The sequence below is a fragment of the Gopherus flavomarginatus genome, chromosome 24 (genome assembly GCF_025201925.1).
Source record: "Gopherus flavomarginatus isolate rGopFla2 chromosome 24, rGopFla2.mat.asm, whole genome shotgun sequence".
In the NCBI taxonomy this organism is placed as follows: domain Eukaryota; kingdom Metazoa; phylum Chordata; order Testudines; family Testudinidae; genus Gopherus; species Gopherus flavomarginatus.
Window position 1 is genome coordinate 16,394,564 of NC_066640.1, and position 27,400 is coordinate 16,421,963.

General features: G+C 44.9%; 2 protein-coding genes and 1 long non-coding RNA gene across 9 annotated transcripts in view; 2 read left to right on the plus strand and 1 right to left on the minus strand.

Moving 5' to 3' along the window:
* Window positions 1-851: 851 nt before the first annotated feature.
* SMIM7 (small integral membrane protein 7) lies at window positions 852-4,641 on the plus strand. The gene is made up of 5 exons (XM_050934032.1): window positions 852-931; window positions 1,018-1,059; window positions 1,440-1,492; window positions 2,265-2,355; window positions 2,997-4,641. Exons 1-5 carry the CDS (start codon window positions 906-908, stop codon window positions 3,010-3,012), a joined length of 228 nt encoding a protein of 75 aa, XP_050789989.1. The 5' UTR covers window positions 852-905; the 3' UTR covers window positions 3,013-4,641.
* A 4,664-nt stretch (window positions 4,642-9,305) lies between these two features.
* The window catches only part of MED26 (mediator complex subunit 26), a 45,919-nt gene continuing 27,824 nt past the window's right edge, over window positions 9,306-27,400 (plus strand). For all 3 annotated transcript variants that reach the window (XR_007771383.1, XR_007771384.1, XM_050934013.1), the window contains exon 1: window positions 9,306-9,651. Coding sequence is in view for 1 of the 3 variants with exons in the window: in XM_050934013.1 (XP_050789970.1) it covers window positions 9,577-9,651 (75 nt within the window). In the remaining 2 variants the exon portion in view is untranslated. The remainder of the gene's footprint in view (window positions 9,652-27,400) is intronic.
* LOC127040184 (uncharacterized) overlaps window positions 16,489-27,400 on the minus strand; it is a 40,186-nt gene continuing 29,274 nt past the window's right edge. For 2 of the 5 annotated variants that reach the window (XR_007771388.1, XR_007771387.1), the window contains 3 exons: window positions 25,694-25,859; window positions 19,932-22,941; window positions 16,490-19,251 (listed from right to left, as the gene is read on the minus strand). This is a non-coding gene — a long non-coding RNA (uncharacterized LOC127040184). Of the gene's footprint in view, window positions 19,252-19,931; window positions 22,942-25,682; window positions 25,860-27,400 lie in introns of all 5 variants that reach the window. The other 3 variants (XR_007771390.1, XR_007771389.1, XR_007771391.1) reach the window with 3 other exon arrangements.

The window sequence follows — 27,400 nt, forward strand, 5'->3', positions numbered from 1 at the left end:
TTTCAACATTCCTTTCTCCAGGAACTGACCGAATGCTCTACTACGGTTATTTAGAAATCAAGCCAGTACACAGCCAACATTCATAACTTCAAATACAAAAATGATACATGCATACAAATAGGATTAATATATTCAGTAGATCGTAACCTTTGAGATATGTTACATGGCATATGTAGCATAAAACACATTCTAAGTATATATCCATAAAGCCTTATGGGAGGTACCGTCACAGCATGTTCCTAGCAGAGTTGGGAATAGAATATGAGTCCTAATTCCCACTCCTGAGCTTTAACCATTAGGCCATGTTTCCCTCTGTAATTAACCCAAGTTATCCAACATGGGATATAGATTTAATTCTTCACATTCAACAAGGTGCATCTTCCTTTCTCTAATCCTGTGCCCAACACGAGGGAAGGCAGCGGGACCGGGACTCCTGGGCTCTATCCCCGGGGCTGGGAGGGTAGTCGGACCCTGGGCTCCATGCCCAGCCCAGTCGGGACCGGGACTCCCGGGCTCTATCCCCAGGGCTGGGAGGGTAGTCGGACCCCGGGCTCCATGCCCAGCCCGAGGAAGGCAGCGGGACCGGCACTCCCGGGCTCTATCCCCGGGGCTGGGAGGGTAGTCGGACCCCGGGCTCCATGCCCAGCCCGAGGAAGGCAGCGGGACCTGGACTCCCGGGCTCTATCCCCGGGGCTGGGAGGGTAGTCGGACCCCGGGCTCCATGCCCAGCCCAGTCGGGACCGGCTCTCTCCTAGGGGGGCCCTAGCGGGTGTCCCCGCACAGAGCAGACAGGCCCCGCCCCTGTAACGCCCCCTGGCGGCCAGACGAGGAGGTTGCGGAGCCGCGCCTCAGATGACCTGTAGCCGGCACTTTCCGGTTCCGGTTCCTGTCCGGAAGCTGCCGCCATGATCGGGGACCTGCTGCTCTGCGGGTACCGGGACGGGGGAGAGGTCGGGGGGACAGCGGGGGGAGGGCCCGGCTCGCACCCGCGCTAACCCGCGCTCTCTCTCCCCTTAGGACGCTGCTGATGAACGCCGGCGCCGTGTTAAACTTCAGGCTGTGAGTGTGGGGGGAGGGGCGGGCCTCGGCCCCGGTCGGGCCCTCCCGTAACTAGCTGCTGCACGGGGCGCCGCTGGGGTCCTCCTGGGAACCCGCGTCTCCCCCGCTCGCCTGGCCGCTGCTGCCTCCCAACGTCCCGGGTGCCCGTGGCGTCCCTACTGCAGAGAGGAAGTAATGTGCTCCCTGTGGTGTGGCAGCGTAAGCCAGGGCAATCCTGACCCCCCAGTCACTCCTGGCGGACTGCTGCCCCCAGGGCTCTGTGGCTTTGCACCACGTTCAGACTCCTGCTAGATTAATTGTCTGGTCCTAAATCCTGGGGTTGGTACTGATAATGCATGTCTGCTCAGAGCAATGTGGAAATAACTCCTGTGTCCCTGCAGGAAGAAGAAAGACACTCAGGGCTTCGGTGAAGAGTCTAGGGAGCCAACTACTGGTAATAGGCTCAACGAATGAACACCTCATCGTGGGCTCTACACAGATAGCTGTGAATGCAGCACTTTGTTCATACAGATGGCTTCCCTCTGATTAATCAAATCTATATGGGAAACCTCTAAGACAAAAGTGCTTAACGTGAACCCATTTCTGAGACACCCAAATACGACTTCACTGATCCATCTATAGCTAGAGTAACTGGCTCGCCAGTCTCTGCTTACAACTTGACAGAACTACATTTACCTAGGGGCTTTGCAGGCACTGCTCTTCCACTTAGAACTGTGACTTGGAGAAGGAGTCCTAAGATTTACAGTGTACATTCCCTCCTGCATTTTTGGACACTGGCATCTATGCTGCAGAAGAACTCAGTGCCTTTATGTATTGATTTCCTCATTAATGTTTGTGCCTTTAAGTTGCCCATATGTATTTATCCTCATTATGATGAGTGATTGAGGTGGGAAGACCACATACTATAAGATGTGGCCATGACAGCTGTCCTTTTCCTTTTTTTGGAATGGGGCGTGACCTATCTTCTGGTTTCTTTTCCTTGTTTTCACTGTTCATTCTAGACCTATGTAGGTGTTCATGTCAGTGACAGACTGAACTGGATAGTGGCCATCACCTCCAAAATCGCCATTTCTCTTTTGTCCTTTGTAACATTCAGTTTTTATTTTGAACTAACAGCTGATGACATGTTTCAGTTAATATTGACAGTGTAAAGTGTAAATGTGTGTGTCTGTATTTGCTAAAGGTTTTTTCCTTTGATTTTCTAGGTGACAATATCAGGGAGTTCTTGTTGAGTCTCAGGTACTTTCGAATCTTCATTGCCTTGTGGAACATCTTCATGATGTTTTGCATGATTGTGTAAGTAGAACCAGATAGGATTGGTATAATTTTTTTCTGAAGTAAGACATCTTGGTTTTGTTCCTAACTCCTCTTCTTCTGATTCTTCTGTCTTTCTTTGTTTTGGGCTGCTGTTGAGCCTCATTTGTTTCAACTTTGATCTGCAAAGAGATGTTCGCTGACCTTGTCACTTAATGATAATGGAACTCATAATGCATGGTGAATTTAGTTTCTCTGTTCAGATCTTTGTAAGAGATCCAAACTTGAATCTAGTGCTTCTCGCCATGGGTTGCTTAAACATGTCAGTTATATTGGAAGACCTAGGCAAATGACGTTAGCAGTGTCTTGAATGTAAAAAAACAAACAAACTCTCACACAGAAAAGCCAACCGCTTGAGCTAGGCCAGCTTCATAGCCGCAGATACCTTCATGCTGCCTCTCAAAACTCTGGATTTGAGCATCATGCTCAGTCTCAACAGACAGGCTGGCAAAATATCTGCCAGCTCTTCACCTGTGTAGCTATATGGTCCAATGAATGGGAAAGCAGAATTTCTACCCAAATATGTATTAATGTCTCTTGTGGCTGTAGTGACATTTAATTGGATGACTAGTATACAATTATACCCAATTCTCAACTGTTGTATTTTCTGTTATATCTGCTAGGTTATTTGGATCTTGAAAGTCACCCAGAAACCTGTTTGGAGAGCAGTCTTTATCTGGTAACTTGGAGGAGGTTTTCGGCTGGAAACATGACCTTTCCATAAAGTAAAAGGCTGCAGTGTTTTCAAAATACCAACAAAGAATTTTGGTCTGTTCTTTTATGCAAGGTCCTAAATGTTAAAGGGATAGGACACATTCATATGCTTGAGCAGATTGTAAAATGGTGTGATTATTATGTAAATGAAAGTAGCTTCTTGTTAAACGGTGGGGAGCACTTTCATGGTTGTTAGAGACACAAACTGGCCCTCCTGGACCATAGTTATCAAAAGTGTGGGCTGACTCTTGGGACTTTTTTCATATCTTTTTTTCAACAGACCCCAATAAATATTGGACTAATAGCAAACATGTTGACCCATGTGTACACCCTCCTCTAGTTTGCCTCTATGGGCGTGTCCGCTTTTAGGCCTACCAACCTTGATGCTCAAAGCAAAATTGTTCAAGTTTTCTAGCATATATAAATAACTTCTAAATGATGTTGCTGGCCCTGCAACATGATGCTTGGTGTATTGTAGAACTGCAACAACATCTGATGGTTACAAGAATCTCTGCTTTCATCACTCCTTGCTCTTAGTCCGTTATAGCATAGTATAGGCTATTTGAGGAGCCACTGCTCTATTGTCTGAGACCAATTTTGCCATTTGTAAGGCATTTTTATAAAGTTAAGCAAAACAATGTTATATTGATGTAATTTTAATGATTGCCAGTTTTGTATCTGACTATAGAGAGCTGCGTAGCACTCTAAATATCTGGATGTCAGGGGCTGCGCAATAAAGGAATAACTTATCGGGGGAGGCGAAGAATGTTGTTCACTATATTAAAGATAATATTTGCCTGCAAACTGCTGTAGAGAATCTACATACTGAGACAGGTAGATTTTGTGGATATGGAGTTAGTAGAGTAGAGGCCACCAGAAGTAAGCCTTTCCCAAGCTGGTTATAAATGTCCTTGAAGTTGAAGTAACGGAGAATGACTAGACAGACACTGTTATTTATACAATTAAATTCCAACAAAGAAGGTCTAGAAGCTCAGGAACAAGCTCCAAAGAACCTGTGGGTTAAAAAAACACAAATTCATCATCAAAAGAAGTAACAGGTCTTGAGATCTTAAACTAACTTCCAAGTATTGTGAGAATCTACACATCAGAACAGGCTGAAAATAAAATTTTAAGAATAATTAATTCTTCAGTCTTTTTTTCTTTCTCTTTGGGTTTTCCAAGTTATGAGGTAAAACAGCATTTAAGTAAACATTTAATTTAGGCCTAAGGGAGTTATTGTATGTCAGCATATTTTGTACTTGCTATTAGTGCACTATCTTCTTACAATATTCACATTTCTTTCATGCAGAAGTGCTCAATGTAATTAAGGTTTTTATAACTTCTGTAATTTAAATATCAATTAAATGATAACGTGTTTTTATCAGTTGATATGTAATATGCCATATGCATGTTCTAGATTCGTAGCACACATCTAAGATAGTTACCAAATTTAGTGTAATCAGACTTCTTAAATCATTGTTGGTGATTGTGTGTGTAAATTGTTCATCTCCCAAACCAGCACTGGACGTTTCAATAAAAATGGCTCAGATTATACATCCCTGTTGAGCTTTGGTGGGTAATACGTAAATAGATTTGAAGAGAGTAGTTTTATTTTTAGAGGGTTAAAGCTGCTTGGGTTTCTGTTAGCTCGTAGTAGAGTCAACAGTTTCATTGTAGAACTGCTGAGAAGGTCTAAGAGTTAATTGGTTTGTCCTGTAATTGTGACTCTTTTTCTCCAGCATTTTATTTTTATTTATGAATTGATATTGGCCTCCGTTGGTAAGTAGCTTTGGTGTCCTCTATAACTAAGATAATTAAGGGATAAAGAAATAGCTGCTGTTTATTATAAAAAGCCCAGCAGTGGAACCCTCACAGTCCTAGTTCTTATTGGCCAGTCAAATCAAGAAGCTTGCCTAAGAAAGCAAATTTTACACTTTGCCCAGAAGCTCCCTAAACTTCATCTCTGGAATGATCAGGTCCCACATGCATAGGCTGTCCTCTGTGAAGAGCCTGATACCAGCCATGAAATTTAACTCCTAGAATGGAAAGGAATCCAGGGGGTTGTAACTTCAGAGAAGGAGAGAGAAGACTCTGATAAGTGGCTCCTAGTCTATAGACTGTAATTAATACCTTGCACTGTATAGTAGGTAGTACATAGGTACTATATTATGTGCTCCAGAAAGTGCTTAGTGAACAGGTAGAGCGGAATAAAGCTGCTCCTCAAGTTTTTGTGCCTTTGTTGGGGGTAGCCCCAACCAAAATGAATTGCAGCAATCTACCTATATTGATAAATTGGGAAGGATTTCTGCTGAGAGGTCTGTACCACACAGGAATGCTTGCAGCCTCAGGCTAACTCTAAATGAACCAGACCCTATTTTAATGCTCTTTTGTAACTCTTTTCTAATTGTATATAGCCCATGCCCTACTGCCTTTTTTTTTAATTAACTTGTGTTTGTATTTAATCTTTTCCTAGAAAATATGGGAAAAGTAAAGTTGTTATACAGCACTGGTGATGTTTGATAAAGCACTGCACATAAAAATAGAATCCCTGAAGAATTTTCAGTTTCAGGCTCTGAACCTGCAAACATTTATGCATGGGTTTAACTGCATGCACATTAGTCCCATTGAGTTCAATGGGACTTCTGATGAGTACAATGTTTTTAAGCAAATTGGGGCCTAAATTAAGGTAAGGACAAGAGCAGATGACAACTGCAGGACGGGTTGGAGGGGTGATGAGAGAAGACAAGATCATGCTTTGTCATCTGGTTGAATAATTCAGGTATTTTGAGAGTAATTCTATGTCTGTTATAGTCCTGTCTGAAACCAAACCATGGGATGAAGATGTGGCTACTCCCAGGATTGCTTTCTCCTACAAAACTAAGTCATAAAAAAAAATTTCATTACAGAGGCTGTGGGCACCTTGACAATTAACTATTATAACATCATAGGTTAGAAAGCTGGCAGTAATGAATGTTGCATTCTTGAGAATGGGTCTCTCTAATACTGTCTAAGGGCAGCTGGCCTTTGCCTTTACTAAGAGAACATTAAAATCTCCCTCCTGCTCTTCTAGCCGTGATTGGCAAGGATCTTGAGATATTTCAGTTTGCAAAGAATAACCTGTAGGGTGGGGTTATATTTAAAAGTTCAGTTGTTCCATGCATGTCTGTTGAAAAGGGGAGAGATGCTGTCCTTTCCATGATATGCAGGGGATAGCATCCAATTAAAATGTAGAATCCATGACTCTTAAAGTATTTCCACACTAATTTTTATTGAACTCTTCCTAAGTGAATACTTAGCCAGTGTATTGAAGATGATGGTCCTACAGTTTATGAATAAGACACTAGAGGTCCCCTTAATCATCAGCTCAGCTCTATTTTGTGTCCACCATTCTCTTGATTTTTATGTTTTTCAGAGCAACGTTTTGTAGGTGTAACTAAAGTTCTGGTCAATTCCATGTAGAACAAGTTGCATTCTCTTCTCTTAAGTAACACTTTTCAATGCGTTCTAATTTAGGAGGTAGAAAACATTCAAGCTATATGAACACTACAAATATGCCAAACTATATTACAAAGACAAGGTAGGTGAGGTAATATTTTTCATTAGACCAACTTTTGTTGGTAGAAGGTACAAGCTTTCAAGTTACACAGAGCTCGTTTATACTGACTATAAGATATGTATAATAAACCATATTATGGCTAAATGGATAATATGCAATGAAGAATTGATAGTAGTCACTTTAGTGGATGCTATAAGTGTAATAATGAAATGTTTACATGCATTACCATTTCAGTTATACACTTGCACTGAAACTGATTAAAATTTTTTGCTTTGACCTACTTATTCTTACAGTGAACCCAAGAGTTTAGATCCTTGATTAGTGTTGGTAGACCACTTAGTGACCACTTTGATTTTCAGAGTGTGGGATTTATGGCACAGCTTTACTTTTTTGTGTGGAATGAAATTTTAGATTGAGTTTCTTATTTGTGCCTTATACAGAGCTGAGCACGTAGTGCAAGTATGACTGTTAGATGTTTGGCTGCATGTATGTGTTCTCTATGTGCTGTCCCAGCTCTGCGCAGGTAGTTGGCACAGCAGACCTCAGTCAAAGTGTCCAATGACCACAGGATCCGTTAAGGTATGAAGGTGCCCGGCCAAGTTTATTGTTGATGAAGCCTGGTAATAGCACCTGGCAGACTCTATAAGGATACTAAGATATATGCCCGTGACCATGGACGCAGCTCAATAAATGGCAGACTTTCCATTCCCCCCCTAGGCTGGCCAAAGACACTCTCTCTGAGATACCTTTTTATACACTGTTACAAACAAGTTACATATTGCTCGATGTATCTGGGTACCACCCTCTGATGTAGCTGGGTGCCACCCATTGCTTTGTACCTGTTGGTTTGATCAAAACATCTCTATCCATCACGCTATCATCCTGACCTAATCTTTAAGATGAGTCAGCATGTTCCTACTGTCTTTGGGGTATTCTAATACCACCCTTCTGGAATGTGTTTGCATGTATATTCTTGTACCTAACATTAGTTAGGAATGTTTCTGCAGTATCAGCCCTGTTGCCAAATTCTGTGAGCAGGGCCTAGTTCACAGCCTGACTTTGCTTTATGTTAGCAAAACTTTGACTAATACTTTAGCTTAGACCTCACACGAGGCCTGTGAGATAACGCCTTTTGTCTCAGGCTCTCTTTCTACAATGACAAATCAGTTAATTATATCTTGAGAGAACAGTTATTTCTTCATATTTTATAAACTCGGTCCTTTTCATGAGGCTTAAACTATGTAGCCTCTAGCAGTTGCTTCATTGATCATTTTAACCACAATGAAAATCAGTGGAAATCCTCATTAAGTAAGAGGTATAAAAATCACCATTTGCCCAGTAGTATATGCCTGTCTCTCAGATGTGAGAGGTCAAATGTGACCACAAAAGGCAGCCAAAAAGCAAATTAATAGGAGCAAGGTGTGATAGTTCTGGAATGTTCATGGAGGAATAATATCTGGCATATAATCACTATCTAGCATGTATAGATTTCCTTTTTCTAGTAGAGGCCACCAGAACATAAACAGACTCTTAGGAGGTTTTAAATAAGTGCAGCTGCTGCTGAGAGAAGAAAATGGATTTTCTCCTCCCCTATCCGGAACTTTGGTTCTTTGGCAGCATGACTACAGCTTGACTTGTTGGGAATGGGATGCCTTGCTTTTAGTTTTTATGTATTTAGATTCAATCTAGTGGTAGGGCTTAGTTTTGTCAGATGTTTAAAAATATGTGTTATGGAGATTTGATGTAGACAATGGCTTATATAAAATTGATGCAAATAGAATAGGGACCTTTGGGAATGTATCTGTGGGCACTGAAGCCCTTGAAAGTAACCTGATTCAAATTATTCTGGGTGTATGTGTATGTTTTATCTTACTAACTGTAATGAAGTCCAATCTGTTTGAGAATTTTTGCACTGCTTCAGATTGCACTGGCACGCAAGGCAGACGCTATGTTGTGTGCTATGGCTAACACCATTGCTCTCTTGAGGCTACTGCCAGCAGGAAGATGATGGAAATGTGTGTGTTTTTAGTAATGGCCATTTTCTTCAAATAGTGTTTATTATATAATCTGCTTTTCAGCTCGAAAGACTCACTCATGTCACTCTCTTTACTGAGGGCATCTTGCATTAAAGAAAATCTTAGCTGTCTGGATTTGCAGAGGCTATTTTTTCCCCCGTTATTGCCAGGACAAGTGCACATCTCTTAAACCAGAGCTGGAGATTGGCCTTCTGGGAATACTTCGTTTAATCTTGACCTGTCACGTTCCCCTTGCTGCTTTCAGCAGGGGTTTACCGTAGCCATCCATCTTTGCCATTACCCCTTGACCGGCACCCCTAGTACTCCAGCCGGTGCCGCGGCTAACCCGGGCCCTGGAGCAGCTGCTGGGGCTAAGGGGCGGGCCCAGCTGCGTCCGTCGCTGTCGCTCCGCTGCAGCCCAGCAGACGCTGGAGCCGCCCCGCCGCGGGCTCCGTATTTCCCGCTTCCCCCGGCCGGTAACTTGCGGGGGAAGGGCGCAGGCGCCATGCACTGCCGCGCATGCGTATTGCGAACACGTCGCCTTGCCGTCTACCGAGCTTGAGCGCTCAACGTGCCTGTGCGTGTGTTTTGGACGTCACAGACGCGCCGTGCCTGACGGCGTCGGGCGTGTCCCATGGTGCCTTGCGCGGGGCTGGCTCTGCGAGTCCTGCCCACAGTTGAGTTCGGCCCTGAGCGGAGCAGACGGGTCCGGCCTAGTCCTGCTGCCTCGACCCTCCCCTCGCGGTCGCGCCTGGCTCCGAGCGCCGCTCCCCCCGCCGCGCGGGGAGCGAACATGCGGCTGCGGCTCCCTGAGGAGGCTGCCGCCGCCGGCGAGTGAGGAGCCGCCGCCCCGGCCCGGCCCGGCCCGGCCCCGCCGCCTGCCCGCCCCGGCCGCAGCCGCCCCGCTTCGCCCAGGCAATGACAGCGGCTCCGGCCCCGTCCCCGCAGCAGATCAGGGACCGGCTGCTGCAGGCCATCGACCCGCAGAGTAATGTGAGTACAGGCCACGCCGCGCGCCCGAGGGGGGCTGCCCCTTGCCCGGCCGAGCACCCCATCCCCTCGGGGGGGAGCTGCCCCCTCCCCCACCCCTCTCGGGGCGGGGGGGCGCTGCCCCTTGCCCAGCCCAGCACCCCATCCCCTCTCCCCTCGGGGGGGAGCTGCCCCCTTCCCCTCTCTTCTCGGGGCCCGGCCCAGCACCCTCCACCCCTCTCGGGGCGCGGGGGCTGCCCCCGGGGTGCCTGTAGACCCCGTCGTCCGAGAATGGGTGATCCTTGTAGGTTTGTTGCGATCTCTTGTTTTCTTGTCTCCCGGGAGGCGCCTATCCCGTAGGCAGCCCGCGTGCCGGTTCCTCGGAGTCCCCTCTTCCCGGAGCAGCCCTCGACCGGAAGCTCCTGCCGCGGGTGGTGCAAGGGAAGCCTGGGTTTTCTGGCTCCCTTCTTGGGATGCTCCGGAATCCGAGGTGTTTCGTTTCCCTGGGCGAGGGCTTGGGATTCCCGCGCCTCCCAGGACTGGGGGTTTCTCGAGGGCTGATCCCTTTGCCCCAGGGGCCGGGCTTGCCCAGGGAGTGCATGGCTGTGGGGTGGGGGCACTGGGGGCAGATGGTAACCGGCCATGTGGTGCGGTGCGGTGCCGGACTGCGCTCCGTACTCGAGACCGAGGCTCTGGCGCGGCCTGCAGGGGGCTCTGGGCTATCTGTAATGGGTTTTCCTAGTCTGGCTCCTTTGGGAAAGCGGCGGGACACGGACCTTTCCGGCCAGGAGCGGCTGGGACACGACGGCCTCCGCGCGGAAGGAGGCGCCGGCAGAGCAACCAGTGTCTGTCCCGAGGCTGCTCTGAGTGCTCGATTGCACTCCCGAGGGGACATCTCAGCAGTTCTCCCTTCTTCACCCCCATAAAAGCCTCTTGGCGAGGGGTATTCTCCAGCGGTGTTGGCACCCCTGCCCTGACTGGACTCTCTGGAGGGCTCCCACCCTTCCTTATCCTGTGCTGCACCCTCTTTCTTCCCCTACATCTACACATGCGGGGGAGACTACCAGCAAATCCCTCTCCTCTCTACTGCACCGTAGCACATCCTGGAAGGGGCTTCTTGTTGTTTCTGCTATTACCTGACCCACAGGCTCCAATGCTTAGGGACTTCATTTGTTGCAGGTTACTGTCTCAAATAAGATCCTGATCTGGAATTATAGCACAGTGGGGCCCTTGAAACTTTTGGCGCCATCTCTGGGGTTAGGGCAGAAGCAGGCTGTGGGTTCCTGAATTCTTTACAGTTGGGGGTAAAACATTCTTGGTCTTTGCTTTGGCTCTATCCTCTTCTACAGGATAAGCTTATTAGCTAGTTTGAGGATGCAGCATAAGCACAGAAGCTGGTGTACATTTTACCTGTTACTGTAAATAAACTTAAAATTTGTACTTAATTTTCTGTTTCAAAGTAGTGGTGTGTAGGGTCTGTAGGGCTTGTTTGGATCAGCAGCAGATCAGAGTCTGTAAGTTGCAAAGTAGAGTTCAGTTGATATAACATCTGACGCTGGCTATGATGGAGCCTAAGTATGCGTAAAGTGTAATGCTAAACACCAATACATTATGCCAACCTCAGGTGAGCAGGTCTCTTTTCCACTTGCCATAGGGTAGATGGAATTTGATATTTTAGTTCAGCCCAAGCTAAACATACCCATCTCTTAGAGAAGCTCTCTTTTTATTAGGAGCAGATGTATGTATCGCAGTAATAAAGTGGGATAATGAAGTGATGGCACACTGAGGATGCTGCAGAAAGTGATACATGTAATCTGAACACGAAAGAAAAATCACCCAATCCATATCTCAAGTAGTTTATTGTCCTGTACATCTGATCTTGGACTAAAAGATCCTCTAATAAAATAAATACACCTCTACCTTGATATAACACTGTCCTCGGGAGCCAAAAAATCTTACCACGTTATAGGTGAAACCGTGTTCTATTGAACTTGATTTAATCCACTGGAGTGCACAGCCCCGTCCCCTGGAGCGCTGCTTTGCCATGTTGAATCTGAATTCATGTTATATCAGGGTAGAGGTGTAATGTTACTTATTGAGACACTTTAATTTTAAAGATAGAGCTGGCCAAGAATGCAGTACTTGACCCTCGCTGTCATCCAATGCAGTTATTACGGCATTGTTTTAAATGAGGTCTGGCATACTGTGCTCTCTACAGACTCATGAGATCTGGATCTTTCAGTTTAACAGGCCATAGGGGCAGCACATACTATTTTAAAGCAATTTAGCTTCTTTAATCTTCTGTTCCTGTGCATCCTTTGTAACCTGTGGTAACAGCTTTAAAATGTACTGTACACTGACCCTCAGCAGTGCTGGAGATTGACAGTTAATGATTCCAAAATATGGAAGTTCATTAGAATTGTAAAACTTCATGTCATTGATTTTACATAGTAAATTAATCTATAGGTATTTGGTAGAGTTTAAATAGAAAACATTTAGACAAAGCATGATGCTAGAGCTGTAGAGTATTGGGGGAGGAAGTGCCCCTAAACAGTAAATTTTTTTTTACCTCCATCTCAATTATTGATGAAGAACTCTGAAGGGGTGTTTCAGTGAGAGCAGTTTTCAGGGGGCAGGCAGGAGTGATGATGCCAGGCTATAATCTTATTGCCTGGCAGTTGAGAAAATAAATGAAAAAGCCTTATGAAGTGAAATATGGTTCCTGACTGCTTGCTGGACAGCCTGCCAATCCATATGTCAGAATCTTGGATTTGCTGACTGAGTCAGTATATCAGTCATAAGGTTAAACTGTACAGTTCTGACATCAGTTTTTACGTAAAATTCTTCAGGAAGATGGATAGATTTCTTGTCCTGCATTTACTCATCAACTTGTTTCATATTGAAGTTTTGGATGAGTGCAGCGACTGAAATGTGTGGACTTCCTTGTTTATAAGGAAAGTGAATCAAGAGGCTAGTTCTTACTTTTGCCATCAAGTCAGACACATCAGTCAATCAGTGTATGTAGGACTTTGAAGCATTAAAAGGATCAAAACCTTGATCTTATAGGAGGGAAGATACCAATCTAAAATACAGCTTCTGTTTTTTAGAAAATCACACTTGATTGTCGGCAATGTGTTAAATTCAAGTCGTCCCTGGATTAGTCGCCTCAACTCTTTCCTGGCCTGAATAATACAATGTTAGTGCAACTTTCAAGGTTTTAACAGGTGCAAAAATAACTATTTAGTGGGGAAACTGTCAGTCAAAATATTTATGTACCAATGGCTTCTGGCAGTAGTGTTGCTTGTTTCTAGCTCTGCTGAACCTTCTTTGTTCTGGGGCTCTGTCTAATGTTTTGGAATTCAGAATTATTTAACTTGTATTTGAGCAAGTGTCATCTAATTAGTTTCCCATTTAAAATAATTCTTTTGTCTTTTCAAACTGTAAACTTAGCACAGTTTATGACAGACCTGTTGAATTAGTGCTTTCTGTAACATATAACAATTGCCAATTAGGAAGTAAATATTCTGTGAATTTTTTTTACCCTCCCTCACCAGACTTGCCAAGACCCATGAAAATTAACATAAAAAGAGTGTGTATTTCCAGCGCTACTGTTGCTTGGAGTGCAGTTGTGGTGATGTGTTCAGATATTATGGTGATGGGGGCCATGTAAGTAAGGCTATGTTTTAGTCACAGGTATTTTTAGTAAAAGTCATGGGCAATAAACAAAAGTTCATGGCCTGTGATCTGTTCATGGCTTCTACTATAAACTCCTAACTAAAACTTGGGCTGGGGGGGCTGTGGGTGCTCTGGGGAGGGGCTGGGAGTTGGCCCGGGGGCCTCCCCAGGTGGTGGGGGAGGGGAGGGTTGGTAGGGCTAGCAGGCTTAGGCTCCCTACCTGGCTCTGACCAGCATGTTCTTGCAGTTCCGGGGGGGGGGGGGGGGCTCCATGCGCGGCTCCTGACACAAGCACCGGCTCTGCAGCTCCCATTGGCCGGGAACTGCAGGCAGTGTGTGGAGCCCATGGCCCCTCCCCCTAGGAGCTGTAGGGATAATGCTGGTGGGAGGCACCCGGTAAACACCACGCTGCACCGCGCCCTGGCCCTGAGACCCCTCCCACACACCCAAACTGCTGCTGGCCACTGCAGAAGTCATGGAATCCATAACAGATATGTAGCCTTACGTATAAGTAACTAGACCAATATTTTCAGAGAGAATTAGATTAACAGTTAACAGCATTGATGCTGAGCTTGTGACACAGGTTGCATCTGAAGAAGTGGGTATTCACCCACGAAAGCTCATGCTCCAAAATGTCTGTTAGTCTATAAGGTGCCACAGGATTCTTTGCTGCTTTTACAGATCCAGACTAACACGGCTACCCCTCTGATACTTGACACAGGTTAGTTACCCACATAATTTAATGTACATTAATAATAAGCTGCTTATTCCGCATATTTTGATAGACTTTTCCTGGCCAATAATATTGGAAAAATAAGCCCAGTGTTTAAAAGTGCCTGTAGGAAGGGGATCTCTTCCATCTTAGGCTTTTCAACCAAGAGCAAAGGTAGTGTACTTAACAGTTTATTGAGTTGATCTCTTAATAGACCTTGGAGGTTCTAGACTCCAAAGCCTGTAAGACAGGCAACAAATGCTTCATGAATACTGTGCAGGTAGGTATTCTAATTAAGCAGAAAACTTCAGTGGCCTGTAGCTGATGTGACTGCTAGCAGCAAATCTATCCAGTGGCTGTTGATGAGCACTAGATGAGGAGGCTCTGACTTCATACAAGGAATTATTTGCCAGGTGTCTGGCTGGTGGGTCTTGCCCACATGCTCAGGGTCTAACTGATCGCCATATTTGGGGTCGGGAAGGATTTTTCCCCCAGATCAGATTGGCAGAGAGTTTTTAGCATGAGGCATAGGTCACTTGCAGGTTTAAACTAGTGTAAATAGTGGCTTCTCTGTAACTTCTCTTTAAATCATGATTTGAGGACTTCTGTAATAGACCCATAAGCTCTGTCTTAATTACTGAAGTGGATGGATGAGGTTCTGTGGCATGCTGTAGTACAGGGGTAGGCAACCTATGGCACACGTGCCGAAGTCGGCACGCAAGCTGATTTTCAGTGGCACTCACACTACTCGAATCCTGGCCACCGGTCCAGAGGGCTCTGCATTTTAATTTAATTTTAAATGAAGCTTCTTAAACATTTTAAAAACCTTATTTAGTTTACATACAACAATAGTTTAGTTATATATTATAGACTTATAGAAAGAGACCTTCTAAAAACATTAAAATGTATTACTGGCACACGAAACCTTAAATTAGAGTGAATAAATGAAGACTCGGCACACCACTTCTGAAAGGTTGTAGACTCCTGCTGTAGTAGGTCAGACTACATGATCATGATGGTCCCTTTTGGCCCTAAAGTCTGAGTTTTGAAAGTATTTGCCTTCCTCCTCCTCTTCCCCCTCCCCCGCGTGAAAAAACAACAACCCTGGATGATGTCTTGGGCAGATCTGAGTCCTGGTGTATGTTATAAACAATTGCTTAGAGTCACACAGGGAAATTGCTTTGGAAACTAAGGAAGCTGCTGTGAGCTGCAGCACTATCTCCACCATTGGAATCGATACTCATAATTAAAAAAAAAACCTTGGTTGCTCTCTTTCAGAGCCCAGGCTATAGCCTGTTAGATTAATTTGATATGAGGGTTTCATTAATCACATACTGAATAAGTTGTTCAGCAAGAAAGTCTGAGTAAGACCAGGCTTATACTTAATTCTAACTGGCATAGCTAAAAATCACACTCCTAACTCATGTAGCTATGATGGCAAAAGCCCTAGTTTAAATGCAGTTATGCTAGCAAAAAAGTGAGTTTGCTGATTTTTTTTTGTTTTTGTTCAGGCAACTGATATAAACTGCATCTCCACTAGGAGGGTTTGCAAACTCTTTCTAGTGTAGACAAGGTCTGAGTTGACTTTGAGGTCCTTCTTTAAAACAAACAAAAAAACTTGTCCTAGGTGGATTGAGTGTGAATGGCCAAATAAGTGATCTCCCCCACATGGTCAGTTAATATCATGAACAAGCTAGTGTAGGAAACTTTCAACTCTTAAATCTTTGCTTTAACCACTAGATCACATTGACTTAGGAATAGAATCTGTTAAATTTACATAGACATTTACTCATGTAAAACTGAAACCTTTTCTGCCAATCCCAGGGGAATACACTGATATTTAAAGTGCTACTAAGTGTGCAGAGTGTTCCATAAATTCCCTTATTTTTCAAAGGATACATATAAAAATTAGTAGGTCGTGTAAACAACTTTGGTATAGACCCTTCAGGAGATATCCAGTGTCTAAGTGATGCTGCTCAAGCACTAGTCCTCAACATTGGTTTTCCTCAAATGTCTGTAGATTTTAACAGCCATGCAGAGTGAGATTCAGACTCAGCAGGGGTAGGGTGTGGGGCTTCATCAGTTCAGGTGATAACATGATGTAGGAATTCCTGTCCCTGAGAGAAGAATTGCATAGAAACAGTGGCCAAAGAGGAATGTCTGCCACTTTATTGTAATAGTTGTGTGAAGTGTTATGGAGAGGAGGTCTACCACATGCTGCATTGTATTTAAAGTAACAGTATTTTCCTTTTATGCTCAGTACATTGAGAAGCCAGATAACATCCTGCCAAACCCCAAACATAAACTGTGTTTTGCTAATATTACTACTTTAAACTTTTCAGGAGTGGTGTTATCCCACTCCAGTAATGATGAGATTTATTAATCCTGTTTTACACAAGCAGCAAAGAGTCCTGTGGCACCTTATAGACTAACAGATGTATTGGAGTATGAGCTTTCGTGGGTGCATCCAACGAAGTGGGTATTCACCCACGAAAGCTCATGCTCCAAGACGTCTTTTAGTCTATAAGGTGCCACAGGACTCTTTGCTGCTTTTACAGATCCAGACTAACACGGCTACCCCTCTGATACAGTTTTACACACTATCAAATAAAATCTACGGGTATGTCTACATTGGCAGAGTTACATTGCCGCTCAGAGAGCGCTGAAGGGAAACCACTGTTGTTTTGTTCACACTGTCAGCTGTCTGCGCAATAGCATGTTCACACTTGTGGCATTTGCAGTGGTATTCAGAGCAGCGCACTCTGGGCAGCTATCCCACAGAGCATCTCTTCCTCTTCTGCTGCTAAGAATTGTGGGAAGGCGGAGGGAGTCACAGGGCATCCTCGGTCCTGTTCCAGTACTCTGTGATGCATTGCTTCACATCCCAGCAATCCCTGTGCTTGCTTCTGCATTTGGCGCCATCTTTCAATGGTTTGTGTACTGTGTGCTTTTGCCCCTTTGGTCTGCAGAAATGGATCCTGCACTGTTGACCAATATGCTGCTCGCTCTCACTAACATGTCAAGAGTGGCAATGGAGTTGTTCCGTAAACTACAAAGGCAAGAGGAGTTCTACATTGATCTCGCCATGCGTAGTAGCTACGACATGAGATTGCTTGTGGCATTCACGGAGGGGCTGACCACAGTGGAATACCGCTTTTGGGCTCGGGGAAACAAGCACTGAGTGGTGGGATCACATCATCATGCACATCTGGGATGATGAGCAGTGGCTGCAGAACTTTCGGATGAGGAAAGCCACGTTCATGGGACTGTGTGATGAGCTTGCCGCAGCACAAAGGCACAAGAATGAGAGCTGCCCTATCTTTGGAGAAGCACGTGGCAATTGCACTGTGGAAGCCGGCTGTTCCAGACTGCTACCGATCGGTCAATAACCGGTTCAGAGTGGGAAAGTTGACTGCTGGACTTGTGTTGACGGAAGTGTCCAGGGCCATTAATCGCATCCTGCTCCGAAAGACTGAGACTCTGGCAACGTGTGAGACGTGGATGGCTTTGCACAAATGGGCTTCCCTAACTGCAGAGGGGTGATAGTTGGCGCACACATTCCAATTCTGGCACCAGATGACCTAGACACCGAATACATTAATTCAGGGGTTCTCAAACTGGGGGTTGGGACCCCTCAGGGGGTCATGAGGTTATTACATGGGGGGTCACGATCTGTCAACCTCCACCCCAAACCCTTCTTTGCTTCCAGCATTTATAATGGTGTTAAATATATAAAAAAGTGTTTTTAATTTATAAGGGGGTGGGGTCACCCTCAGAGGCTTCCTATGTGAAAGGGGTCACCAGTAAAATGAGAGCTGCTGCATTAATTGGAAGAGGTATTTTTCTATGGTTCTCCAGGTGCTTGTGAATCACGGTGTTTCACAGACATTAACACAGGCTGGTCCAGAAAGGTGCGTGGTGCATGCATCATTTCGAACACTGGCCTGTTCAGGAAGCTGCAAGTGGACTTTCTTTCCAGACCAGAAGGTCACCATAGGGGAAGTCGAAATGCCCATCGTGATCCTGGGAGACCCTGCCTGCCCCTTAATGCTGTGGCTTATGAAGCCATACATGGGGCACCTTGACAACAGCAAGGAGTGGTTCAACAACAGGCTGAGCAAGTGCAGAATGACTGTTGTGTGCTTTTGGCCTTTTAAAGGCCCACAGGCATTACCTGTATGAGAGACTGTCAATGACAGTCTGCCCAATGACAATATTCCTATGCTTATAGCTGCGTGCTTTACGCTCCATAATATTTGTGAAGGGAAGGGTGAAAGCTTCATTCAGGGCTGAACTGCTGAGGCTCAGTGCCTGGAGGCTGAGTGTGAACAGCCAGAGACCAGGGCTATTAGAAGGGCACAGCGCAGGCCGTAAGGATCTGGGATGCCCTGAGGCAGCAATTTGAAGCTGAAAGCCACTAATGTTTGTTGCTGTGCTTGGGAGTGCAGTGCTTGTAATGCTAGGAGGTGATTGTGATTGGTGCAGATGATGCACTAGGAAGGTTTAAGAAAATTGCCTGTTGCTTTGCACGGCTCTGTTTGCTTTCAATTAATGGAATAAAGATTGTTTTCAAACCAAAACAATTCTTTTATTAAAAAACAACCACTGGAGGGGAGAGACCAAAAAACACACCAGCACTGTGGGGGATGGGGAAGGGAGGAGGAGTTGGGGTCCTGGGATATGGTTAAAAATTTGTGTATGTCCAGGTATTATATGCACCTTTGTCCTTTGGAGTACAGTGCAGCGGGTACTGTACCTCTGCAGGGCTAAACTGCAGAGGGACGGGTGTTGAGTGCACTGGGTACTGAGAGTCCTCAGGGCTGGACTGTGATGGAGCAAGAGTGGAATGAAGTGGGTACAGACTGGAGCCAGGAGGTTGATAAGAGCATGTTGGTGGAGTTTGGGGGGTGCATGGGAAAGAGTTTTGCGACAGTGGCTGCAGAAGAGGACGGGCGCGAAGCTGCTTGGTTTTCAGTGCCTGGAGCGTGTCCGCTTGGTGCTTCATAACATTTAAGAGCTGCTCCGTGGATTCGTTCTGGTGCACCGCGTTCTCCTTTCAGTCCCTCTTCTCGCTATCCCACCACTCCTTCAATTCTTGTTTTTCGGCAGCGGTGTGCATTATGAGATCACACAGAAAGTCGTCTTTAATTCTTTGTGGTTGCTTTCTAATTCTGTGCAGCCGTTCAGACAGCGATAACAAAGAGGGAGGCTGGGCTCCCATTGTCATATCTGTGAAGCTAAAATGCAACATTTTACAGAAGCAATATTGTTTGCAACACAGAGACCACAGATTCAGTGATTTAAAACACAGCCCCTATTCACAAACCTGTCGCTAACTGGCTGACCCCAGGCAAGCACACAAAAGCCACAAGACCCCCCAGAATGGTGAGTAACCGCAGGGGGAATCCGTGTTCCAGGACTGTACAGTACACTGGGCACGTGGCTCTTGGGGAGAGCCAGCACGGTGGCGGGGGGGCCTTATAATTATTACTGTGCCCACATTTTCCCCAGGCTGTGTTCATTATAGAAGATACTTTGCTTCAAGGGAGGGTCTTCTCCAAGTCAGCAGCTTCTGCCCTGGCCCTTATGCAGATCGCCTGTGCAGCAATGATGCGCTGCCCCCCCTTCCCCCTCCCAGTGACGGCAGAGTGGCATGGGAAAGTAGTTACCCTGAATGGGGGAAGAAACAAAGCAACTCTGCCAAAGAACCTGTGACAGCAGATTGCCCACATCTCCATGAGTTTTGTGGAGATCTGAGGCAGATTCCTGTGAAGTGAGGAAGTCAATCAACACCCTATTCCTCCACTCAGACTAGGCATGTGGTGGCACCTGCATCATACAGACACAAGCCTGCTTTCTGCAACCCTCCTGCCCCCAACAACTCACTTCAGTGATTCCTGAAATCAAAGCCGCTTACCAGGGGCCTCCTCTCCTGTTTGCACTTTGCCAAGCTTCGACAGCTGTGACTGGCTAGCCTCCGGGGTAGAGAAGAGCTCCTGGCTGCATGCATCTCTGCCTCTGGGTCCCCCTCCACATCCTCATCCAAGATTTCCTCCTCCTGCCTCAGTCCACTCTCGACTGGCATGTGAGCCACTGAAGTATCCACATTGGCCTTCGCAGTGGACGTGGGGTTGCCATCAAGTATCGCGTCCAGCTCTTTGTAGAACTGGCAGCTCGTGGGCGCAGCACCAGAGCAGTGGTTTGCCTCCTGTGCCTTGTGGTAGGCGTTCCGGAGCTCCTTCACTTTGACCCTGCGCTGCCGTGTGTCCCGGTCGTGGCCCCTTTCTGTAATGCATCATGAAACCTGTATGTAGGTATCATAATTTCTATGGCTGAATCGCAGCTGGGACTGGACAGCCTCCTCAACCCAAATGCTGATGAGGTCCAGCAGCTTGGCATGGCTCCAAGCGGGGATCGCCTGGTGTGTGGAGCAGGCATGGTCACCTGGAAAGATGCGCTGCGACCACTGAATGCATCACTGAGCAAACAGGAAGGGGAATTCCAAAATTCCCAGGGAATTTAAGGGGTGGGGCTCACAGTGGGTCACCTGAGGGCAGGGCAGTAGAGTTCAAGCCCATGACCAGAGAGGTGAGAACAGGCATTGTGGGACACCTCCCGGAGGCCAGTTGAAGTGCTGTAATCGACCAGGATGTCTACACTGGCACCGCGGCACTGTAGCTCTGGCGCAGAAATATGTACACCTCTCATCGGGGTGGTTCTTTCACAGCGCTGATACTTTGCCGTTTCTGTGCACTAAGTGATTTGGCAGTGTGTACACCTCGGGAGTTACACTGCATAAAGCTGCTTTACTGAGCACGAACTTGCCAGTGAAGATGAGGCCTAACTTTTAAACTGCTGTTTCCCCTTAGCTGGCCTTTTATGAGACCCCAGAAAAATTATGGATTCCCAGTACTAAAATGAGTAAATACATAACGTTCCCTGAGTTTAAACATTAGAAATGAATTAGTAAAACAGGGAGTTTGACTTGGAGGATTAAGTGTTATTGCAGTTACTATCTCTGTCATTCATTCAAATCTGATCTGGATTGATAGTGAGTAAACACCTGTAAGATACTTACTATGTGCAGTGACTTGGTTGTAAGTCAAGGTGCCATGAAGACTGTATGATAGTTGGCATCTCTGGTTAGATTCCCAGAACGGACCTGAATTATTAGTAAAAGATTAAGGCTACCTGTCTTGGCCTGGGGAGTTCCCTCTCATTGGTTTTTGAGTTGTGCAGCTAAACTTCCATAGCTCTGGGTTATAGTATCTCACCAATATGAAATGCACTTAGGGTGACCAGATAGCAAATGTGAAAAATTGGGACGAGGGTGGTAATAGGTGCCTATATAGGGGAAAAAAACCCAAATATCAGGACTGTCCCTATAAAATTGGACAGCTTGTCACCCTAAATTCACTCTTGTTTTACTTTAAAAAAAGTGTAGTAAAAGCATAATGGGAGAATTATTTTCCCCCTTAATTTTCTAAGCAATAGAAGGGAAAGAGGACAGTGCCCCTCGCTTCCCTTCTAGGGGCAGGAAAGTGTCTCAGGTGCAAATGAAGGTAAAACAGACTTGGCCTTTTCTTTGGCTTTATCCTTTTCTTCAAGGAACTAAGAAGTTTATTTAGTTCAGGGATGCCGCCTGAGTATATAGAAGCTAGTGTGTATTTTATTTGTTGTTGTTAAGAATTAAACTCACAATTTGTACTTTAGTTTTCTATTTCAAATAACTTGAAATTCTAAATCAGTGGTTCTTAACATGGGGTGCATACACCCATTGGGGCTTTGAGATGCCCTTTCTGGGGGTGCAAGACATGCCAGATTTTTTTAGAAGGTAAATCATCGAAAACACAAATTAAGCACAGGCAGTAAGTACAACTGCTTTATTTCATCAAATCTATGTATTTATTAACATACATTTTTTAATAATTACTGTAATATACAAACTATATATAGGTTTAAGGGGTGTGAGAACATTTTGATTTTTGATAAGGGGTGCGAGAACATATTTTGAGAACCAAAGGGGGGTGCGGGCTGCAGTAAAGGTTAAGAACCACTGTTTTAAAATATACTTTGAATGCAAAAGCAGCTGCCAAGATTTTACCTGCCACCTGCCTTGTCTCTGCATGCTTATGGAGGGGCTGCAGAGTAGCAGGAATAATAAGGTAGTCTTTTTAGAGTTTGAATTAGCACATCAAAATCTGGGTTGCAGAGGAGGATTTGGTGCACTGATATATATGTTCCACTGTAGCTGATCTCATCTGAAACCATTTAATTTTCAAAGCCACTTTAATAAATGGGGAGGATTGCATTTGATGCTTTAATATCTTTAATAGCTGGACTGAGCTAATTGGAGCTGCTATCTGTTAAGTCACCTGGGTCAAGTGAAAATGTTAGCATAGTGGGTTGACTGGCTTCTTGCCTGTGAAAGGGTGTAGTGGGTCAGCTGGATTCAGCCCCACAGTGTTCTTGTTTATCGCTGTTCAAAATAGCTTGTTGAGTTTTTGCAACTCCATTGTCTTGCTTTCACTGTTTCCAAAAGGTGCCAGTAGTTGGCACAGTAATACTTGCATAGGTACCAGGTTGTAACTGGTATGAGCTACTACTATCCAGAAACATTCTCCTTGATAGTTTTGAACATATTATGGCACATGTCAATACAGTACATTTTCTGAGGCCATATTGGATGAAACTCAGGTGATACCATTGTGCCATTTTTCCAGTCTATCTTATACATGTTCTCTTGTTGCATGGTTCTTTAGTAGGAAAAATAGAACTCCCTGCATTTTCCCACTGAGACCTTACGGTGTTCCATTGGTGCAGAGACCATGTAGCTTGTGGCAGGACATAATCTCACGGCTGGAGTTAGTAGCCATCCGTCAATCAGGTTAAGGTTGGGGCTGGAGCTGCTGAAGGAAGTCTGAGTGCTGTAAAAAAAAAATGAGATGTATGTTGGAATAGGTCAAAGCAATGGTGTGTTCAGTTGCCCCTTCCTCGTCTGGGGAAAGATGATGTTGAAGAGGTGGTGGTGATATCACTTGCTCTTAGCTACCTCACACTCCTTGGTGTTCAGTGGGGAGGGAAGGGGACTTATTCAAGGTACATCTTCACTACTGAATTAACTCAATGTTCTATGCTTGTTTTTCTTTAGCGAGCCTAGCTTGAGTGAGAGTGCCCACACTGCTAAATAGCACTCAAGATGCTGTGTCCACACTGGGGCTGCACTCACTTATGTCTGGCATTAAAACTATTAATTCTTTCCCAGTGAATTGTGGGAGAACTCGTCCGTGTGTTCTGGGCCTATGGAAGGAGTTTTGCAAAGGCATTGAGGTTGTAAGTTCGTTGGGGCAGTTTGTAACGTTTGTACATTGCCTAGCACAGGGAGGTCCTCGTCTATCCCTAGACCTTCCAGGCACTATAGCAACACAGATAATGAACTAGTGTCAGTCAAGTGAAGCGAGCTTGTATCCAGGATGCAGAATGCTCATGGTAGCAGCTGACAATTCTACCTTTAGCCTCTGCTTGCTGATGGGCCAGCCAACTTAAGTTAAAAGCACCACCACAGTTGAGGGTGTGTGTGTGTGGGGATTCAAATCAGGGCAAAACTTGAGTCATAACTGAGTTGCAGTGAAAGCAAGATGTCCACTGATGCTCTCTGCAGTGCCCCATGGAGATTTGTTTTCTCTTTGTTTTTAAATGATTCCCTAGTCTAAATTGCCTATCTCTCACCCATTGTGAAAGATGGTTAACAACATAATTCAGCAATGAATAAATTATCAGCACTCTCCATAACAAAGACCCATGGTGAGAAATCAGCATCCTGGCTGCTCTTGAGGATCTCAAGACAAGGAAAGCATACAGAAGGAAATTGCTATTAAAGTACCCTGAAACATTATACTCAGACTGTATCACCAAAGGGGTCACTAGAACAAAAACAGCTTGATGCAGATTGTATGGAATAAAACTTTAAACTATAAACAGAAAAAATAGTGAAGAGGATTTTTGTGTAAAACTGATTCTTACAGAGGAACCAGTGGAACTGGAAAGTAAAATGCTTAGTATCATTTGTATGAAAGTCATAATATAAGGAACTGAACACGTGTTACCAAGGTCATTTATAGAAAGAGCCAATATGGGAAAAACAAGTGAAAAAACTGCAGTAAACAGTAAAGATTCACAACCACCTTCAGGCCCTGCGGAGACTCATACAGTGCTCATAGTCTGACATAGAGTGTGCCAGTGCATGCCTTCCTCCACCACCTCCAAAGGCTGTGATATGACCAGCAGCTCTTTCTTCTCCATCCAAGAGGTCTTCCCTGAAACATCTCCACGCTGCCTGTCCTTTACCAGGACATCCTCAGGACCTGGATGCTATTTTCAGCAATGAGGTCTGTAGTGGTCATTGAGAGGAAGATATTGCTGAATCCCTGCTACACAAACTGCACCTTCCTAAAACTTTAGCCAAATCTGCATTTAAATTGTTTTTAAGGGTATGTCTACATCTACAATTTTGCAGCGCTGGTTGTTACAGCTGTATTAGTACAGCTGTATAGGGCCAGCGCTGCAGAGTGGCCACACTTACAGCAACCAGCGCTGCAAGTGGTGTTAGATGTGGCCACACTGCAGCGCTGTTGGGCGGCTTCAAGGGGGGTTCGGGGAACGCGAGAGCAAACCGGGGAAGGAGACCAGCTTCGCCGCGGTTTGCTCTCGCGTTCCCCGAACCCCCCTGCAAACCGCAGGGAAGGAGACCTGCTTGCTCGGGGTTCGGGGAACGCGAGAGCAAACCGCAGGGAAGGAGACCTGCTTGTTCGGGGAACGCGAGAGCAAACCGCAGGGAAGGAGACCTGCTTGCACGGGGGTTCGGGGAACGCGAGAGCAAACCGGGGAAGGAGACCAGCTTCGCCGCGGTTTGCTTTCGCGTTCCCCGAACCCCCCTGCAAACCGCAGGAAAGGAGACCTGCTTGATTACCAGAGGCTTCCTCAGGTATGCTGGGATACCTGCTTATTCCACGGAGGTCAAGAAAAGCGCTGGTAAGTGTCTACACTTGATTACCAGCACTGGATCACCAGCGCTGGATCCTCTACACCCGAGACAAAACGGGAGTACGGCCAGCGCTGCAAACAGGGAGTTGCAGCGCTGGTGATGCCCTGCAGATGTGTACACCTCCTAAGTTGCAGCGCTGTAACCCCCTCACCAGCGCTGCAACTTTGTGATGTAGACAAGCCCTTAGATTGGCTAAATGTCATGATGATGGAGTCTTCAGTGAGTGAACTGTAGAGAACAAGTTGCATGATTTTTCAAGGCTTATGCAGCTTAGTGAATACTTCAAAGTACGTACTGGCATATTTTGTAGAAAAATAGTGTGTGATCATATGATTAAAGACTATTTTAATGTGAGAGGGCTGAGTTGAGGATGCATGGGCAATCTTAATCATGGCATTTTCTAACTTAAGAATGCTTTACTTTGCAACCTTACCATTCTTTTAATGTATTTTATGTAATATCTATCTATCTATCTATATATACTACCTATTTGTCAATGTTAACATCAATTCAGAAGCATTTTCTTTAGGGCATAGTTATTCAGGAATATCAGACTTGGAATTTGAAAATGGGGAGCTTAAGCATATTGTAGTAAGGTGATAAGTTTTTTGTACAATAACTCACTTGCCTGTTACCTTTTCTTGTTGTCGTTCCCTCCAACCAATTTGCTTTTCATCTGCCTTTTTTTTTTTGTCTTTGTCATGATATGATGAGCTATTTGGGGTAGACACTGTCTTCTTACTCTGTCTGCATAGCATCTGGTGCAGTAGGGTCCTGGACCTCGATTAGCATCCATAGGCACTACAATACAAATAATAAAACCCTTATTGAATAATGAAACATAATTGTACTTAAACTGAACCTCGTGTACTTACACCTTTATTGTACTAGAAAATTGCTCATTTGAGGTACAGTCTATTTAATGCCACAGTATTTCATCCGTTTCTGTGGCATGGTTGTGACAGGAGAGTAATGCATGCTTAACTGGAGGAGTTGCTTGACTGGTTTTAGTCTCAGATTATTCAGTTTTAACATGTAGAAAAACAGCTGGTGATAGAATTTTCCACTGAAGAGCCAGTGGAGGCAAAACTTGATGCGTTTGTTTTGTTCTTTGAAGAAGGTCGTGGTTGAAGACCAGTTTGTTCCAGGTGTATCTTCTCACTGAGTTAGTAGTGAAGGTCTAGTCTACAGCAGTGGCCTTTGTGAACTGAAACAAAAGTTAAGTTATGAATTCCTTTGTGAAGTATGATGAACATCATATCTGACAATTAAATATCGGAACCCAGAAAACAGTTCAGGAGTGTAAGGTTTCAGCTCTGTGTGTTTCTGATCCAGCACACTTTTTTTTTTTTTGCGCCACTTTCACCAAACAGGATTAAATAGTGTCACTTTGCATGTACCTTATACATTATGAAATAACTGCAAAACAAAATACTACACTCCTTTAGAATCGCTATTCTTCCAGTAAGTTGGACATATGTCTGATCTAGCAGATTTCTGTTCTTCTGTTCATTTATATTCCATTTGCAAGGGATTTGTTCTAGGACTATAGTAGGCGTATATATCTATTTGTATAGCTTCCAGCAAGAAGTTCAGTTCCATTTTGGTGTATTTTGTTTGAGGTTTTGTAGTGTTGAAGGTCCTTGTGAGTAAAATCTCTTGCCTGTATATGTTGTGGCTAATGCTTTTGTGGAACTCCTTAAGCATATTATGAAATCCATCTAGAATTGAGACTTGCAGAACATTATGGTTATATTGTAGGGCTAAATCCTCCTGATTTCACTCTTAACATTGTTTATTTTTGTTTCATTTGCTGTAGGTAACACACATCATGTTAAATTAACTGCCTACAGTGAACAAACTCTACCTGCAGCTCCAACTGCCATAAATAATCTCCTTAGCTGAGCAGTGGCTTGACCAGAGAGATCTTGTACAAGGTGCATAGCAGAGAAGTGCCTCGCATTGTGGGAATACAAGATTTTGTGGGGTAATTCCAGGTCAGGTGGGAACGTGTTTATGTAAAAATATATTGGATGTTAAGGGTTTTGTCACATTTGGCTTTCTTTGTAGTCACTGTGCTAGATTGCCTAGTAATATTCATATCTTGTGCTAATACCCTTGCTTTGGGAAACTGCAGTTTTCCTCTCTCTTGTGAAGAGGATAGTGGAAAAGAAAACAGGGGTTTCTTGTTCTTTCAAATGAAATTGGGATGGGTAGAAAATTAATTAAAAAAAACACTTTCAGGTTGTATGGCTATCCCTGCATGGAGGATAATTCATGTAAATAGGCTATTCTCAGAATAATGCTAGTGGAAGACATTCAGGCTTTTAAATTCTGACTGA